Raw genomic sequence first — 20,443 nt, 5'->3', positions numbered from 1 at the left:
TGATCAAGTTCAAAGAAAGCAACTTACGGTTCAGTTTATTTCTACTAAAGATCAACTTGTTGATTCACTGACAAAACCAGTGTCTCCACGCAAGTTTCAAATTACTTTGGCCAATCTGAATGTCCGAGCTCTTCCCTTCAGATTGAGGGGGCGTGTAGAGGAAAATGTGGAACTGCTCAGCAAATCAAGTAACTGTAGCTATCAACAAGAGAAAAATCAAGAGGAAGATTAGGAACACTAACTGATCTGATCTACCTCACATCTTCTGCTGAATTTCAAATGTTGATAAGATTTTCTGTTAAGATTATTATGCTGTATTCAAACTCTATAAAGAGTAACCTTGTATCTATAACATTCAGGTGAAAAATATATTTTCTATTTCACTGTTTTCTTCATTTTACAAACCCAAATTTTTACTGATTCATATTAAATTAATTTTCTTATAAATCTTAGATCACCCTAATCATTAATTAACCCGTAAAATTATGTCGGGTTTTAAACAATGTCTTGAATAAGGACGAAGATGATGAGGAAAATATATTATATATTAAGACCTACGATTTAAAAAAGAAAATCGAGGACACGCATGGGGGCAAATACTATATTTGTGTGCTTATAAAAAAATTCCCTAAATCAATTAATGTTATTTTTTTAATTATCTAACAGCATCATGACAACAATTTTCTTAATTCACTGTACAATTTTCTTTTGACCTTTCCTGCCCATTGATGATTGAACTGTCTATAAATTAAGGTACTGGTGACGCAGTCAACCAAGTCCACTGATTCAAACCTTTCAATGGCATCTAATCCTATTGTATTACAACGTATTTAATTAGTTTCCCAAAAAAAAACATCATAATTAAAAGTACAAAATATATTAAAATTTTCTTAATTCTCTCTCTTGTCTTTGTTTCAACATTAATAACGTTCCCAGAAGGCGTTAGAACAAGAAAGAAGAAACAAGCCTTTGAAGGGCTTTCTTCGGAAGTTGAACAGTAGACCTGGAACCGGTAGACTGTAATCAGGACAAAAAATCACAAGTAAATAAAAGGCTGTCCAATTTACTTTGTGTTTTTGAGAAAGTCAGAAGACATACATACATGATTGTAAAAAAGAAAAAAAAAAACCCAAAATAAATGCATGCTGTGTGTGTATGATTTATGACTGTTTGTGGGAAATGGTGGAGGTTTTGTTGTTGACCGAGTTCCATAAAAATCTGCGGTCCTCTATATTCACTCATGCTTATTGGTGCATAATTTCCAAGCAATTAAGGCTGGATCCATGATGATGATTTATGTGTCTAATTGCGATATTTCTTCATGATGTTTCAAAAGTCAATCCATCAAATACAATTTTTTTTTTTTTTTTTTTTTGCCTCCGCTTTCTAAAACTGATCAAGTGTAGATAGGTTCTACGTCAAGACACAGGAGAAGAAACCGTGATTTCGTTAGAAGTTTTAGTTTCTTTAACTTCCTCCGCGTGGGCTCACCTTTAACTTCCTCAAATAATTAGGAGCAGGACTCAAGTTTATTTAGAGCCTACTAGACTAGATCCTAAGTATATTTCAGTCCTGCCGTGGCCAGAATCCAAGATTATTTTAAGTTCTGCCCAACCTGGTTCAAGTCTAGCCTTGAGTTAGCTTTGGACTAGACTATACAGGACTCAAGATTATTTTGAATCATGTATATAGTAGGATCCAAGTTTATTTTTGGATCCTACAACTAATAATTTGTATATAATTTATAAGTGAAAGTAAATGTAAAATTAAATGTAATTTGATAAAATTATTGTTACAATACATTTGGTAAAATTAGTAAATGATATAACATTTTCTTTTAAATTCATCAATTATTTTATTAATAATATTAATTACAATAAAATATACTCTTATAAATTTTACTGAAAATAATAATATTTATAATACAAATCATAATATTTTTAGTGTTAATATTATTAATTATTATAAAATAATATTATTTATAACTCCAAAAATAATAATATTTTTTATATTAATACTATTAATTATATTAAAAAATATATTAAGAAAAAATATAATAATAATTTTATTATTAATTATACCAAAAACAATAATATTAAGAGAACAAATAATAATAGTTTTGAGATCAACACTATTAATTAGACTAAAAAAATAATACTATTTTTAACACCTATACTATCAATCATATGAAAAAAATATATTAAGAAAAAATATGATAATTCTTTTAATATTAATTATACTAAAAAAATAATATCAACAAAACAAACAATAATATTTTTACTATTAATACTCTAAAAATTAATTATACTAACAAAAAAATTAAAAAACTAATAATAATATTTTTAATACCAATACTTGTAATTATACTAAAAGTATAAGCAGCCCAAGCACCACGTGGCGCTTTGGCTGCACCCAAGAGGAAGCAGACCAAGCTCCAGGTGGCGCTGGGCTGCGGGCTTAGGTAGGTATTGTCCAAGTGCCACGTGGTGCATGGTCTCCCCGTGGCCAGGATCCAATTCTATTTTTGGTCCTGCCCTACCAGGCCCAAGGCTAGCCTTGGGCCATGCCTGTGAGTGCCCAAGCCAAAGCACCACGTGATGCTTGGACTGCAGCCAAGAGGAAGCAAGTCAAGTGCCATATGGCGTTTGGGTTGTATGCCTCAAGAGGGAACCCAAGCGCCACGTGTCCCAACGTTGTTTTTTTATAGTAATAGCAGTTTTTAAAAATTTATTAATCATGATAATAATATTTATGTTCTTATAAATTTTAATGAAAATACTAAAATTTTTAAAATATAAATAATAATATTTTTAGTGGCAATAATATGAATTATTATAAAAATCATATTATTTATAAAACCAAATATAATAATATTTTAGAGATTAATACTATTAATTATACCAAAAAAATAATATTAAGAGAACAAATAATAATATTTTTGAGATCAACACTATTAATTAAACTAAAAAAACAATAATATTTTTTATATTAAGAAAAAATATAATAATTCTTTTAATATTAATTATACAAAAAAAATCAACAAAACAAACAATAATATTTTTACTATTAATACTCTAAAAATTAGTTATACTAAAAAAAGAATAATAAGAAAACTAAGCATAATATTTTTAATACCAATACTTGTAATTACACTAAAAATATAGGCAGCCCAAGCGCCACGTGGCACTTTGGCTGCACCCAAAAGGAAACAGACCAAGCTCCAGGTGGCACTGGGCTGCGGGCTTGGGTTGGTGTTGTCCAAGCGCCACGTGTTACATGGTCTACCCGTGACCAAGACCCAATTCTATTTTTGGTCCTGCCCTACCAAGCCCAAGGCTAGCCTTGGGCCATGCCTGTGAGTGTCCAAGCCAAAGCACCACGTGGCGCTTGGACTGCAGCCAAGAGGAAGCAAGCCAAGTGCCACGTGGCGTTTGGGTTGTCCGCCCTCAAGATGGAACTCAAGCGCCACGTGTCCCAACGTAGTTTTTTTCATAATAATAGCAGTTTTTTTAAATTTATTAATGATGATAATAATATTTATGCTCTTATAAATTTTAATGAAAATACTAAAATTTTTAAAATACAAATAATAATATTTTTAGTGGCAATAATATGAATTATTATAAAAATCATATTATTTATAACACCAAATATAATAATATTTTAGATATTAATACTATTAATAATACCAAAAAATAATATTAAGAGAACAAATAATAATAGTTTTGAGATCAACACTATTAATTAGACTAAAAAATTAATAATATTTTTTATATTAAGAAAAAATATAATAATTCTCTTAATATTAATTATAAAAAAATCAACAAAACAAACAATAATATTTTTACTATTAATACTCTAAAAATTAGTTATACTAAAAAAAGAATAATAAGAAAACTAAGAATAATATTTTTAATACCAATACTTGTAATTACACTAAAAATATAGGCAGCCCAAGCGCCACGTGGCGCTTGGGCTGCACCCAAGAGCAAGCTGACGCGGCGCTTGGGTTGCACCCAAGAGCAAGCAGACCAAGCGTCAGGTGGCACTATACTGCTGGCTTGAGGTGGTGATACCCAAGCTCCACGTGCTTGGCCTCCACCCAAGAGGAAGCAGACCAAGCACCAGGTGGCGCTGTGTTTGCTCCGCCCCAAGCAGGCAGCCCAAACGCCACATGTGTACAGCCCCAGGGGGTGCGCTTCCAACCTAGCGCTTGGGGCCTGCAGGCTGCAACCTCCCTAAATGCCCCCACCAACAGTGCAAGCACTCACAGTACACAGTACCCGTGCTATAGTGCAATCCATAGTGAAAGCACTCACAATACATTCACAGTGCAGTACAGTGCAATCCACAGTGAACAGCAGCCCGCGTTATAGTAAAATACTAATCCCTTATATATATATATATATATATATATATATATATATATATATATATATATATATATATTATACTCTTACGAGAATAGAGAAAAACTAGTTAATTGGCTTTAGTTTTGACCAAACTTTTTAAGATGTTAAAAAAAATATGCTGATATTTCTAATTTTTTTAATATACTAAAATGAAATGATGATATTATGGATCGATCTAGGCTAATCGATCATGCGCCAAATTTGGCTTCGTAACTTTGTTTTTTCTAAAACCATGTTGCACTGAACCAGAGCTGCTTACCTTGTTTCCTTTAACATCCCCACATGCAAGTGACAAACACTTTGACAATGCATAGAACAGTTCTGCTATGTGAAGTAAGATGCTTTGTGTAAACTGTTATCATAAACAGAAGTCATTGTTATTGAAAAAGCAGCAAATATTGTAATGGTCACATTATTTTACTTTACTCTTGCTTATTGTTCTTATAATTCTAAGAGATCATTTGTCCTCGCAAATAAGCATGCTGCATGAGCAGAGTAGAGATACAAGGCACTGCAGTTGATCCTTCGAATACAAATTTGAGTGTTAATAACCCATGGATGGACAGTACTGAATAAGATAATTAGCAATTGAATAAGATAATTAGCAAGTGTGACTACAGCTATGAAATTTCCAGTCTCTTAGAATTATAAAAATATCCAATCTCATTACCCACGACTTACTAAGCTATGCCACCAACAAGGATGAAGCAAGCAGAAGGAATTGGTTTGTATATTGAAACCCTCGAAAGGACTGCAGAGTGTGCAGGCCAGACATGCAGTCTAAATTAATCCACACTTTTACGATTTTTCATAAGGACACAATAGATTTTATCCCATATTTTGTAGTTTCTACAGAGGAAATAAGGTAAAAACATCAATCTGAAGTTGGAAACATACCAAAACTGTAGCAGCAACTCATTCCATGATCCTGACCCAGAAGTTGGGGAACGTTGCGTCCAATCGATTAACTTGAAGTGGATCGTGTTTCCTTATTTCCATGGCTCCATCCCATCTAGCATCTGCTGCATACAGGTTTGACAAAACTACATAGTTCCCAATATTCTCTGCTTGAATTTTATATAAATGGTCCGCTACAAAGCAGTCCAATTCCACTTCATGACGGGTCCTAAACCATAACCGTGAATCTCTTTCCCAAACCAGGAAGCAATATTCTCGTCTAGAGATCCACGCACAGGTAGAATATTAGCTAAGGTTGTATATTTTGGCTTTGTTTGACCTTTCAGCATCGAACTAAACAATGTTAATGCATCATCCATCAAATTATTCTCTGCAAACCCTGCAATACTCACATTCCATGAAACAACATCTTGTTCCTCAATACCGTCAAAAGGAGCATAAGCATCATGGAATATATTGTTGCTGCTAGCTGTGGTTCACTTTTGATGTTTTCATCAGTTGAATTGACGTGAAAAGGAATTCATAGTGCGTATGGTGATCCTTCAACTCCCTTTGATTCTTTTGTGGATTTCTGTTGGATTTTTATAGGAAACCCTGCAAGTAAATTTCTTGACGGAGGTTGAGTAGGATGGAAAACAAGAAGACTGTTCGCTCTGTTCGTTTCTTGGTGCTGGCAAATGCCCCAATGGAGTCTTCATGGTGATTTATGTCCCACTAGTGGAAAACATTGGGAGGCAGTCGGGATGCAAAGCGAATGATAACTGGGTTTGTTATAAGGCAAACTCATGGGTTATAATACGTCAAAACCTCAAAATCCTACGGGTTTCTTGCATTGAAGACCAAGCAAATCCATGTCTCCACTTACAAATTTTTATATATAAAAAACTAGAAAAACTAGAAAATAAAAATCCTAAACTGAAAAAAAAAAGGAGAAACTTTTTTTCTCAAAAAACTTCAGCATCACATTGTTTTGATCATTCCTTCAGGGAAGATGAAAGAGGGGAGCATTTGAAATCATGTGAGAAGAAACGAAACAAAAGTTTCTTGTGGCATTGAAACGTAGTGAAGAAATTGATGGCAGTGTATGCATGGATGGTGTGCTTTCAAAGCCCACAGCACCTGAAAGAAGGATTGCAGTCCTGCCTGAATGGGGATAATTGATATTTTACATTCTGTTTTGGAGGGAATTATGTCAAATAATAGTTCCTAACGGCGAGTGGTTACACTATTAACTGTAAAATGATATTGTCATGAAGGGCAGGTTATGGGCATAAATATACCTTAATGCCATCCTGAATCCATTGTGCATATCCTGTATCAGGAATTGGCGTAATGGTTCTCCAACCTCTGGGATGACATTAATTGAGAGCTTGCCCAATATGTATGGATGGTGTACTTCCAAAGCCCACGGCTGCTGAAAGAAAGTTTGCAGTCCTGCCCGCATGTGGATCATCCATTCTGCTTATCCTGTTCAGGAATTGGCATAACGGTTCCCCAGCCTCTGGGATGACATTGAGAGCTTGCCCAAAATGTCGTAAAACGTCTCACTGCCATCCCAAGTCTGATTTTGTATATCCCTCGTTTAGGATTGATCTCTCCATACTTGGTGGCATAGGTGAATACTGTGGCATTTTTTCGACAATTTGAAAAAAAGAAAAAAGATTTAAGAACTTCGATGGCAATGATTGCTTTTGTAAGAGGTAACCTGTTTCCCTTGGAACATGGCTCCTTTTACGTTCATTTACTTTCATCTCGGAGAGCTTCATCTTTACACTCCTTATAATGAATAGCAGGTTGTGTTGTGCTGTAGCACACTGTCATGCCAGGCTCGTACACATGGAAACATCACAAGCCGCCACCAAGGAGGTCACCACCTCGTCGAAGATCCAATGCAGCGGATATGGATGCATCATTTGATTATTTTGGAAAATATGCTGGACATGTTTGATGATAGTGTCTTGATTATGATAATTCCTTCGATCCCTTTCATGAAGATTATCATCAGGACATCTTTGATTATGCATGTTGGGGATTCCGACTCCCCATGCGCGGACCGGTGGTGTACTGATATTTGCTCATATGGAGGCTAAAGCACACTGACACAATATTTAACATGGTTCGGCAAAACCGCCTACATCCACGGGAGAGAGTCCATTTTATTAGAGATTAGAGAAAGGATACAAAACAAATACATGGAGGAGGAGGATCACTTCACTCAAACTCTACTCCCAGCTCTCTTGCTGCACTTGCAGCCCTTCACTTTCTCTCTACACTCTTCACATTCTCGCCCCTCTCTTACATTTTGCTCTCTTACGTATGCCTATAAATAGGCAAGTACGGTGGCTCCTCTTCTTCAACAACAGCAGCTGCACATGGGTTGATACATTTGTCAATGGTGGGTGCATCTACCATTGACAAATGGTAACCCTACTCCTTAGGGTAGGTTGCCCATTAATGGCAATTCCCAACAATCACCCCCTTTGATATTTATATGGGCAATTGTCCTCTTGCTTCTTCAACACAAGCTTACATCCTGCAGCTCTTCCAAGCTTACCATTCTGAGAGCATTTGTGGCCGAGTTTACAGGTACTCGCCAAACCTTTCAATTACCAGAGTCACCAAAGCACACCTTTTCTCACACAAAAGGATCATTACAACCAGATGGTCTGCCACTTCACATCTGAAGAGTGTTAACACTTATCTCTGGGACATACTGCATTCCCCTTCGAGCGTATCAACCATGCTCGGTCCGGAATGATTCATCAAGCCTTACACCAAGGCTTACAACACCCCCTCAAACGGAAATTTCTATTTCCAGGTGCGACAGTCATTATCTGAGTATCTCAATATGATCATGAGCTCACCAATCTTCCAAGAGTCTACTCATCCAGGAGTTGCGTCTGCCCTCTGTTCCATCCTAGGAACCACGCCTTACTCCTCCGTGAGTCTCTCGCTCTTAGTCTCAAGAGTCCAGGTAGCTCTCCACCTTCACCTATGGGGGCAGCCCATTAAAGGTTGATCCATATATGTCTTGATACTAAGTATTACAATGTCTTCACCGAGCTCACCACCTTGACAAGAGTCAACTTGTTCCCGGAACCTGTGCATGCCCTCTGCTCCTTCATAGCAGCCGCGTCTTAATGCTCCACAAGTCACACACTTATTGTCCAAGGCAAATGTCTTTTAGCTCATTGATCTTTAACATGGGGGCAATATCCATGAAAGTCAATCCTGCATTTGTCTCCATACTCATCATAGCCACTTCATTGGCTATACACATGTCCACTCATATCTAGCCATTACATTGGCTCTGGGGCGTTCTGAACTAGGCTCATATCGTGGCCCACACACCTTCTCCTTAGGTGTCTCCGCTCGTCGTCATGCGGCAGTCTGAATTGGGGCTCCTATCATGGCCCTCACACCTTCTCTAAGGTGTCTTCGCCTGTTGTCATGAGGCGGTCTGAACTAGGGCTAATATCAAGGCCCTCACACCTTCTCTCTAAGGTGTCTTCGCTCGTTGTCATGGGGCAGTCGCATCCTCCTTCAGCTGAGATGCTTCAAAGTGGCTTCAAAGTTCTCTACCACCATGTGCACTATGGGAGAGATTACTGCCACTGACTACATAGAAAGAGAAAGTTGTGGTATACTCCTCGTAATCCTCTACCTCGATTTTTATGTTTGGAGCTTCTATGCCTTTTTGCTTGACAGCTCCACCTACACCAACTATCTTTGGTGTCTTCGCCTTCCATCATAGGCGGCCGCCTTTCATCACAGGCGTTTGCACCCTCTCAATTAGGTGCCTCTGCAACAGCTCTCTTTCCATCCTTGCATGCATTGGAAAGGTCTTCGCATGTTGTCTTTATCAAGAGCATAAGAGACTTCTTGTTGTACAACTTCTACAGTCTCTGCTCTGAGCTTCATCTGGAAACTCTTCTTCTCCTTGCACCTGTTGTCTCATTATAGTACCTCGTTGGATCCTACGGGTACCCCTGCACAATCTCCGTGTGCCTTCGTGCAATTTTTATTCTTCAGATTTCTCCCTATTCCTTACTTATGTTTGACAGCAGCTCATCCTGTCACAACACCTGTCCAAGTCAAAATAGAGTGCCAATCTTTATCCCCTTACTGTATTCATCTTCCATTATCAGGGTCTTCATCAATTCTCCCCTCGAGAAATCACAGTCATCGAATCTAACTTCTTTGGAGAAATCACCACTCCATCAGATCCTTGAACCTTCGGAACCCAACTGTTCCCTTGTGCCGTCATCCTGCTAGTCTTCAACCGTTTCATTACAAACTGCAATATATACTAAAATAGTACCGTATGGATAATCCTTCCACTAAGCAAGTTCTCAGGAAAGATTGGAGGGGTCACACTGGTCCCGCTTAAAACCCAATCTCCTAGACATAACTTCTTAGGCCATATATATCTATCGTACTGTTTTTCCGTATATACAACCATTTGCTAGCTTTATTGCGGCTTTCCTTTACAAGTGATCTGAAATATACTGGTTTAATACATGATTTCTCAACATCTGGCGAGACTATCAGTTCTTAGATTCGTCAAGATTGGTCTTCGTCAATTTCCACTCTTCACCTCAAATTATCCACATGATCGGGTGTCCAGAGTGTCCCAATTTTGCTTTCCTTCAAGGCAGTTAAAATTCTCTCCACTTAGCAATCTAGCACATGTAATTGGGTAAACATATGCACCTTGTTCTTCATCTTCATCGACCACCATGAAGACCATCGGATGCCTCCTGATCGGGCAATCTCTCTTTAATAATTCACCACCACCACTTTCAGTCTCAAATCTCAATGATCGGACCATACCATTGCATCCGGAACAATCAAATTAGCTGGAAACAAGTCTGAAATCGTCCAAATCGCATTTCAAACGGCTAAGATTTGATCAATACAATTCTGGCCTGATAAACAGCCCAGATTCAATCTCAGATCCGGTTGCTCGTAGACTCTGCTGCACAAACTCTTATCCCTCGGCTCACGGCTCGGCTTGGCTCCAAAACGGCTCGGCTCAACTCGGCTCGGCTCGCGGCTGATGACGTGCCATGTGGGTTCCATGTGCTGACGTGTCTGTTGACTTGACGCTGACATGGCATGCTGACGTCTTCATTACATCATGCTGATGTCATCATGGGCCATGCTACTGTCATCCTTGACATGTCTACTATTCATGCTGACGTCACTTTTACGATATGCTGATGTCATCAATATCCGGGCCAGTCACATGGGTCGGGTCAACTGGTATTTGGGTCGAGTCAACTGGTATTCGAGTCAGGTCAACTCATCCGGTTGAAGAAGACGCGCGGGGCGCATCTGCGCGCGTGGGCAAACGCCTTGCCGGAGAGTGAGGGAGAGTGCGGCCATGTCCGACGTCCGATTTTGACGTCGTTTTCACCAGTGGCTTCGTCTCTTCCTCCTCTACACAGTGGTATGGTCAAAACACAATTTTGACAACTTTCCTTTATGAGCAAAAATCAAACACCCCTTTAAACCATGTGCTCTGATACCAATTGTTGGGGAATCCCGGCTTCCCATGCGCGGACCGGTGGCGTACTAATATTTGCTCATATGGAGGCTAAAGCACACTGACACAATATTTAACGTGGTTCGGCAAAACCGTCTACATCCACGGGAGAGAGTCCATTTTATTAGAGATTAGAGAAAGGATACAAAACAAATACATGGAGGAGGAGGATCACTTCACTCAAACTCTACTCCCAGCTCTCTTGCTGCACTTACAGCTGCTGCTGCCATTGCAGCCCTTTACTTTCTCTCTACACTCTTCACATTCTCACCCCTCTCTTACATTTTGCTCTCTCACGTATGCCTATAAATAGGCAAGTATGGTGGCTCCTCTTCTTCAACAACAGCAGCTGCACATGGGTTGATACATTTGTCAATGGTGGGTGCAACTACCATTGACAAATGGTAACCATACTCCTTAGGGTAGGTTGCTCATTAATGGCCATTCCCAACAAATCACTTCGATGACATGTGAACATTTTCATTGAATGGATTGGAATAAATTATATATGAGTTAAAAGAACTGATAACTTGGTCCTTCTAGTAAATCATAAGTTAAATCTTTGATCATGAACTAATTCATGGATCTATTACCTTTTCAATTGAGATCTAAATTGACGACTCAAGAGTTTTTTCCACAACCATCATGAAATAGTCTTTCTCTTTATCACTAGAGGGACCAACTTATTATTTTCTTAAGAATACAATGACGTAACAACTTACTTAAATTCGTGATCTTTATTGAATGAAATCCTAATTTCTATTACAATATAGTGCAGGAAGGCAACAAGAGATTTAAAGTTTTAACTAAATTATTAAGTTAGGGCTAAGTTAATGGATTATCGGGTTAACAACCGAGTTTAATAACACCGGTTTAAAGTGAGTCCCAAAAATAAAAACACACTCTCTTTGCTCTGCAATAGTGCACGACACCACTCCTCCTCGTATTCCTATTTGGTACTTCATATAAAAATAAAAAAAGATTCTTCCTTTACTTTCCTACCTTCGAATCCATCAACTCATCTCTCGCTTTTCACTCTATCTAGCTTTAAGAGAGAAGCCAATCTGCAACCACCGCTGTAAGAGAGGAAGGAGAAGATGCCGCCACCTACAGGACCAGGAGGAGGAGGAGGAACTGGTGGTGGTGAAGTAGGGCAACAGAGACAAGGACAGCAACAACAACAAGGAGTGATGGGGCAAACAATAACAGGGATAATAAGGATGGCTGTTTTTTGGTATTTCATCTCTAAATTCATCTCTCCCAAAAAAGCCCCCACTGACCCTTCCATCCTAATCTCCAATCTCTTCCAAAAAGGAGAGTCTTTGGTATGTATTTTTCATGTTCTAGTGTTTTTTGTTCTGATCTGGGCTCTCTTTTTTCCTCTGACTTTTGTCTTCATTTTGAAAAAGTTTTGATCTCTCTTCCTGGGTTGATCCTGGATTGGTGCATTTTATTGTTGGTGTTAAAATTGCTGAGATTAAACAAAAATCAGATATTTCCACGTAAGGGAGTTGTTTTCAACATGCTAATTTTGGTTTTTGAGCATCTATGTCATGTAAAGATTGTTCTGTTGCAAAATTTGTGAGCAGGTTCACAATTTTGGAATTTTATGCTTCTTTACCCAGTATTTTTCGACCTTCTGTAATGTGGAATTTTCCTTTACCTGGATATCACTGCCCTTGTAAGCTATGAAATAGGATTAAGAAGCATTTGTGAGCAGTTGCTTCGTAGTGCGTTTGCGTGGCTGTGACTAATGCAGCGCATATTTCCGTGTGCTTGAATTTTCACGTTTTTATTTGCAAAGTTCCATCTTGTCGTACAAGATGAATTGATATGGTGAATAGATACTGCTGAATCAGGGGCATAGGGATTATGTAGAACTAGGTGAGAATGAACGATAGAGGGTTTGTCCCCCGCCGGTTGAATGAAAAAAAAGAGGGAGAGGGAAGTCTCTGAGTGACCCCATTTAAAAGGTTAGGAGTGAAACTTTGTAATGGCAAGCAGGAGCAGCTACTCATCGTTCAATTGAACTAGAGTGACTATGCCTGTATAGTGGCATAGCAGGGAGGAACCTACTTACTCTTTTTGATGATCTTTTAGGAGAGAGAGGGTTGTATCAGCTAGAACCCATCAAGCAGTGAGAATGCTTCCTGAATCACCTCACCTGCTGACCTTCTTGCTATTTTGAAGGAATTGAATCTGGGATCAGACAAGATTAGGTTATGCCGAGCAGGTTTGAAGAGGTAGTTGGATTGAAAGTCTACTTCATGGTCTTGGGAGTCAGAAAGCACAGTAGATTTTGAGCCTTATTACTGGTCCTGACACAGTACAGGTCATCACTCTTTTAGTTGAGTTGTCGTGCCTTGAGGCAGTCCTCTCTTTCCAGTGCTGTATGAAAAAAAGGTCTTGAATATTTTTAAGTTCTAGTTTTTATCATGTTGTCTTTTGATATAACAAAAGACTGATTTTTTAGCCTGGTTCAGTTAACCACATTTGGTTTTCCTTTTAACTGTTTTTAGTGGGGTCTGAATTTTCGACATGGGAACCTTATGCTTGTTTTCCTTGTATTCTTTTAAAAGTTTGCAATCTATTCTAACTGCTATAAGCTGTGAAGTGGGAGGTAGGAGTGTTTGCTAGCAGAGTTACCTTCCAATTGCTTTAAGCATAATACTGATTACAAATATCAAAAAAGGAAAACAGTGTTTAATTCCATATGCTATGTTGCTGGAAAGCATGAACCTATGCACATTTGAAGTATGTAATACATTCATCTAAACGTTATAATTTTTGCAAGTTCAAACCAAGTAAGCCGACTTTAATCTTCCTACAGACATCAGAAAAGACATGGATGTTTGCAGCAAAGGATTTAGAATATAAGTTTCACAAGATTAAGAAAAAAATAAAATGTAACAGAAATTTACATGCGGAAAAATTTTGTATTTAGTGACTCTATTCAACTACCTTTTCCCTGTCATATATATGTTCATGACACTGGCATGCTCCTTTTGCTTGTGATTTATTTTGTTATATAGCAGCTCTATTCTAATTGAATTTCATCTGCTTTCAGGATATGTGGTTCTATCTCTCCGAGCATGAAAGGTTTAATGACTTCTCTAATGAAGGCGCGCTTATTTGGCATGAAACTAATATACCTTATGCTGTTTGGGGACCAGAGAGTACAAGGTCTCTTTCTTTGAAATACCATCCATCTGAGGTACTTCGTGTTGCAAGCACTGAATCTAACTTCATTTATCATCTTTTCAAGCACAGCTTATAGGATTATATTCTGAAGACGAATCATGATGCTTATATTTGTTTTCCCCACATAAACTACCCATAAACATGAAGGTGTATTCTCTCTCAGGCATTGAAGCACAATGGTTCTCTTTATGCCCACATTTTCTTTGCACAATCTGGATATCCACCAGATCCCAGTGATCCTGAGTACCAGCCTCTTGCTGCCTTTGGAAGAACACATCGTATGATTCTTTCCATGCACACCATGTTCATCTTTTCTTTCTTCATTTGATAGCATATTGATTGATACAAATTCAATGTTAAAGTAGCTCTTCCTTTTCATTGATTGCAGCTGTTGTCACATACTTGCCCAAGTCAAAATCAGATAAAAGGAAGAGCCTGTGGGGGAATTCCAAAGACTCCGAGGAGGTTGAAGCAGCATCTCAGGTCTCTTCTTGGCTGTTGATCATTTGTAAAATTACTTTAAGATGAATTTTCCACAGATGACCTTTATCAAAAAGAAAACTCAGTATTTTTCTTATATGTGTTTATGGTTGATATGTTTATGATAATTGCTTTAATAATAAAGCCTGTTAAATCCTCTGAGAAACCAAGTCTTGTCCGAGATTTGGGGGCACCATTGTTCTCCGTGCCCATTTCTATCCTGAATAGTTCTCAGAATTTTTTTCTCTTAGCATTCAGAGTTTTGTTGTTTTCTACCATTTGCCTTTTATTCTTTTATGATTTTTTTTCTTTGTAATGTCATGCATTTACGTAGTCCTTACACAGATTTACGTTGATTGCTTCAGGTGGTTGATGATAGTCAAGCCGATTCTAAAGATGATGGCCCTGTAGAATGGATTTCTTATTGGAAACCTAATGTTACCATTAATCTAGTTGATGATTTCACAAAGTATGTTTCTTCTCAATTTCAAGGTTCTGTAAGATTTTGTTTCTACTAGAAAAAAAAAAATTAAGTTGAAAATAGGAACTTATGGATCATCTAATTATTTATTTAATGGCTTTATAAGTATTCAAATAAATTGTTTGGAAACTAAATAAGATTGGAAAAACATGAAAGAGGCTTGGCAAATTGCAGATGGGGATTTTCTTTTGCTTCTTTTTTTTCATATATTTAAATTTTATTAATGCCCATATAGCTTATACCCACTCTCTTTTCTATTTCTAATCATGATTATGCACTGCTTTGTGGGTAATTAAGCTAATTGTTTGGCCTTTATCTTTTCTCTGCAGATACCCCCATAATGCTGTACCTCCAAATATTGCTCCTTGTATCCTTAAATTCTGGTATTTCTTCAAGTATAAATTTATTTATGTGGTGTTTCGTTTCCCTTCCCTGAAAATCTTGAAAGAACTTTGTAGGTTGTCATTTTGAAATGGTTCAAACAATTTAGCTGGCAAAGTTGAGCCCCTTCCTTTATCAATTCTGTACTTACAAAATTTTATTGTTTCTCAGTGGAAGCTGTAGAGAAATTTACCAGCATGAGAAGAAAAAAAAAGTGATAATTATCTTATGTTAATGGAAAGCTACTTTGCTGTTGTAGTGGCAAGTGTTTAGTTTGATTATGATACAACTAATTATATCTCCATGCATATGTGCAAACATAAATGACTCGCTGTACAATTACACTATATCTTGTGCACATATATTGTACAGTTGATGGCAATAAATATATAAAAGTAGCAAAGGGTTATGTTCAAAACAAAATTATGGCATGCTTTTGATGTGGCTGCTAAGCTTGCTACAGCATTCGTGTCAAAATAAAAACTATCATGTTGTCACTTTGGCTTTGAGTTCTTGACTTTAGATATGCAGACTTGAATGTTGAGCCTACTTCAGGGAATTACTTCCCCACCCTATTCTTCAACGAGTTCTGGCTGCTTCGAGATAAATTTATCGCAATTAATGATACTGTGACAGAATTGACACTTAATTTGGAGGTGGGTCCTATAAGCACGACAAAATGGCAGCTATTCCTGCAGATTGATCAGTCATTCCAGGTTCATCGTAGTTATGGAAGCATGCTTGAAGGCGAGGCTGATGAACTGAAGGTACCACTTAATTGTATTCAGATCACAATATGAAGTTGGGTGACTGGAGAGTCTAGATTTTGTTGGAATATGATACAATATTTCTACTTTTAACTTGAAATCCACTTAGTTACATATATTCTCACTTATCATTTCCATTCCAAAATTGTCTTAGATTAGAGACAACATGGAGTTGCTGAAATTTGATATAACTCCATTGTTATGTTCAAGTTGGTTTAGTTAGTTTCTAATTAGTTGACTTGGATATTTAAGCCATTGATTACCATGCATAAATTACATGTTATAAGGCATCATAGACTTCACCATCCTTTCTTTAGGTGGGAAGCAAAGCCTTTTCCTAAGAGCTTGTTTTTCTAATTGAAGTTTCATAGTGAGAATCATATGCTTCTTTGGAAACTTGCTTTTTAGAGTCGAGTTGCCAAATAATTGAAGTTTGTTGCCTGGTTAATTGATATATGATGGTCAAATTAATGATGTGACTAGACCCTGACAAAAAAAGGTAAATAAATATAAGTGACTGAATGTGTCAGAATAAATTTGATTGAGTGGAACATCATATAATTATAGCTTCATGAAGCTAGATCCTAGGTTTGCAAGTTAACTTCTGTTTGTTTGTGTGCTTGCTACTTTTTAAAGCCAATGTGAAAGTTAGAAAAAATGTGTGTTTCCTCAGTTTTCCATGTATTGATTAATTGATAATTTTTGTAGAGGGTGTTCTTGGAAGGAAATCCTTACCTCCTGGTGATCACAATGGTCGTTTCAATGCTTCATTCAGTGTTTGACTTCCTGGCATTCAAGAATGGTGAATTACGTCCCACTACAATAATAAAGTTCTATTTAACTCTGGATTAGCTCTTTCCGCTGATGCCTTTTATGAGATGTATATGAAGTTCTTGTTAAATTTTTTTCCTCTTCAGATATTCAATTTTGGAACAAAAATAAGTCTATGGAAGGACTGTCTGCAAAGTCTGTTGTTGTGAGCTTTATATCTCAGCTCATTGTCTTTCTCTATCTGCTTGACAATGACACTTCATGGATGATACTTGGAAGTTCTGGGATTGGTTGCTGCATTGAGTTTTGGAAAATAGGGAAAGCTATGCACATAGAGGTATTGATCCCGATTATATATACTGATTTGTTATACTGTCTGTGTGGGTGTCTCTGACTCCATGCAGCGCAAAGATTGATGCAGTTGCTATGGTTTTACCAATGTAAATAGTTTTTCACATGAAAAAAAAAAGTGGCTTATTTGTTTTGCATTTGTTCCATCTCTTGTTACAACACCTATATTCAATCTTCCTTCACAACGTTTTCATTAGTGTGCACATTCTTGCTTCTATCTTTAGCTGCTCACATGCCGTTGTAGCACATAATGGGCAAAATTCGTTTTCTCATCTTCTCATTTTTAAATTCTGCATGTCACAGTTGCTGATATTACATCCATTCTGCAGCTTGTATAAATGTCGGTAATTTTAGTTTCTGAGTTCTCAATTAAGCAAATTTCACAATTGTTCTCATTTGTCTCCAGATTGATAGAAGTGGAAAAATCCCTATGTTAAGGTTCCGAGATCGCGAATCATATGCAGGGAATAAGACAAAGGAATATGATGACATTGCAATGAAGTATTTGTCCTATGTGCTCTTCTTCCTTGTTGCATGCTCTTCTGTTTACTCACTAATGTATGAGCGCCACAAGAGCTGGTATTCCTGGATTCTTTCTTCACTCACCAGCTGTGTGTACATGTTTGGTAAGCTACTGTTTTCATCCATCCATGCACTGTCCTCTATTTTTTTTTGCTTAACCCTTCTCAACAAATTGAAAATCGTGTTACAGAACAGGAATTTGTAAAATGTTTTTCCAGCCTGCATACAGCATAGTAATATTAGGATCTTGACTTGAAAATATTACAATATTAGTAGCCTTGTGTAGTTGAGAATTCTGTTTTCAAATTGTATTTTGACTAATAAAAATTCCAAAATTATTTGACTTGTAAAGCCAGTATGGTTGTAGATTTGAATCTAGCATATTTTTGTTATACTTTTTTATAGATATTGCTGTTGTGCTCTCCACAGATGGTCATTTTTGTTCTTACATGCAAGGGATGCAATAAGAACTACTAATCATTAAGTTCTTTTCTCGTATTGTTAAGGTCACGATCTCTAGATTTGTCATCAGCATGTTTTCTTGTAGACGCCTAGGTTTAGTCACTCAAATAAAATTCAGTTTGTCATGGTAATGAGTTTATACCAACTCCATACATCATTTTGTATTAATAATTACTTCATTATTGCAGGTTTTATCATGATGTGCCCTCAGTTGTTTATAAATTATAAGCTGAAGTCTGTGGCACATCTCCCATGGAGGCAGATGACATACAAGTTCCTTAACACCATTATTGATGATCTTTTTGCATTTGTCATCAAAATGCCAACATTGCATCGGCTATCTGTCTTCCGAGATGGTGAGATATAATCAGCATTCTACTATTTCTCTTTCCACAGTCATGGTACTAAAGTCAGTTAGCATTTACACTGGATGGCATTAGAATGCATCACTATCATCCCTTTCCACATCGATTACCCTGATATATCCTTAGCCCACTCCATCTCTTCTGTCCTGAGCTTCAACCTGAAGCCTGAAGACAATAAAAACCTCGTTGTTCACAAAGCAGCTTTGCACCTTTGCTGTTGCCAATGTTACACTACGATTCAGACAATGAAATTCTCCCAGTATTGAGAAGAGGGTAGAAGTGCACAAGCCATTAGCATTGGTGAAACTTGAAAGCCAACTCCTGCTGCATGGATAGTCAATTCAAATACTTGGGGCTAAATGTTTGAATAAGATTATTTAATTATGGTAGTTTAATTTGGTTTGCTGTGAAAAACGTTGAATCCCGTTGCTTAAATTGTCCTGTATGTAATGTGCTTTGTGAGTATGATTCAGTCATGCACTTCTCTCACGTCATTTTCTTTTATCTTGCAGATCTTATATTTCTGATATACCTATATCAGAGGTGGGCGTATCCAGTGGACAAAACTCGTGTAAATGAATTTGGTTTTGGTGGTGAGGATGATCAGGCATCGTCTGGTGAAGTAACTCCTGCAAAAGAGGAAGAGAAGAAGACCAACTGAGCTACTTTTTTGTCAAGTCCTTTTGAACTAGAGCATATAACCAAGTTCATAGGATATTTCTAACTTTTTGCTCCTTTCTTTTTGATAATTATCATAGAATGTTGATCCTGAGTTAGTGGTTATAGGTCAATGGTAAATTCTCTTTAATATTTGGTTTGATTGCAAAGTGATGATGGAACCCCTTTCCTGGGTTATGCCCAGTTCCACATATTATTACTCTCTATTTGTAGATTAGAAAGGGATGCTAATTATGAACAATCCTGCTTCGAGCACGGCCGTTGTACAATACATCGAAGAAATGAACCTTCATGCTTTAGGTTTTCCAGGTAAGTTCCAGGATTTTATCCCAAGAATTTGTTTCAGACTAAATTGTATAATTCAGGATTTCAATTAACAAAAACTAAACGTACTGTTGATAATGCATTATGCTCTCTTTCACAAATCATCATGGATTGGAGTGGTATTTTTTAAAAAAAATCAATCTGTTTTTTGAATTTGTTTTATTTTGTGCAATTGAGCTTTTTCAAATCTAAATTAGCATCTAATTATTTTAGAAGAAATAATTGGAATGAAAGATAAAGGAATTAAAGTAAAAATTTAAAGTGTAAAATAGGTGGTGTTTTCAAACTTTATACACAATATATTTTGATTGGTTTATAATTGATTGGTTTTTTAAATTATTAAAAATTTAATTTTGATACAATTTTTTTTTTTTATGAAGAGAGAGACTTGCTAAATTATAATTTAAAAAGAAAAAATCATCATTAATAACTATTCTAGCCAACAAAATAGTTGATAATAGTACCAATAAGTTGATTTTAATTATAGTTTTATCTAGGTTTTTTTTTTTATTATCCTTGCTTAAAAAATCAAAGGCTTGTTTTTCTACCCTCTCTAGTTGCTAGATTACGAAGAAAGCAAATGACATGTCATTTGTTGTCTTTTAAAAAAAAAAGAATTGGGGCTATAGTTATCAAACCCAACTCAGGAATTCATCCGACCATGAAACTAAGTCCCTGGTTATACAGGTTGACTCGGGTCAACCCGAATTAACCCGAAAAAAATAAAAAAAAATAAAAATTTTAATATTTCATATGAAAAAATTAAAAAACAATTCATGTGA

The 20,443-nt window shown here is 36.8% G+C and overlaps 1 protein-coding gene and 1 pseudogene across 1 annotated transcript; one reads left to right on the top strand and one right to left on the bottom strand.

The window, feature by feature from the left end:
* Positions 1–4,048: 4,048 nt before the first annotated feature.
* LOC133668147 (uncharacterized) overlaps positions 4,049–20,443 on the bottom strand; it is a 58,307-nt pseudogene continuing 41,912 nt past the window's right edge.
* On the top strand, positions 11,790–19,650 carry LOC133668712 (uncharacterized). Its single transcript, XM_062088660.1, has 12 exons — positions 11,790–12,203; positions 13,946–14,092; positions 14,243–14,357; positions 14,468–14,562; positions 14,925–15,028; positions 15,370–15,407; positions 15,953–16,188; positions 16,897–16,990; positions 17,106–17,296; positions 17,717–17,936; positions 18,483–18,650; positions 19,172–19,650. The coding sequence occupies exons 1-12, from the start codon at positions 11,976–11,978 to the stop codon at positions 19,318–19,320; spliced, it is 1,785 nt and encodes a 594-aa protein (XP_061944644.1). The 5' UTR covers positions 11,790–11,975; the 3' UTR covers positions 19,321–19,650.

The sequence above is a fragment of the Populus nigra genome, chromosome 11 (assembly GCF_951802175.1).
Source record: "Populus nigra chromosome 11, ddPopNigr1.1, whole genome shotgun sequence".
In the NCBI taxonomy this organism is placed as follows: domain Eukaryota; kingdom Viridiplantae; phylum Streptophyta; class Magnoliopsida; order Malpighiales; family Salicaceae; genus Populus; species Populus nigra.
Note: the sequence above shows the minus strand (reverse complement) of the source record. Positions and strands in the feature narration are given on the sequence as shown.

Bases quoted from the DNA above. Each gene is read 5' to 3' on its own strand.
- LOC133668712 (XM_062088660.1), top strand. From the start codon at position 11,976: ATGCCGCCACCTACAGGACCAGGAGGAGGAGGAGGAACTGGTGGTGGT. The intron at 14,358-14,467 runs GTATGATTCTTT...CATTGATTGCAG, and splicing joins TGCCTTTGGAAGAACACATC to CTGTTGTCACATACTTGCCC. The intron at 18,651-19,171 runs GTGAGATATAAT...TTTATCTTGCAG, and splicing joins GCTATCTGTCTTCCGAGATG to ATCTTATATTTCTGATATAC.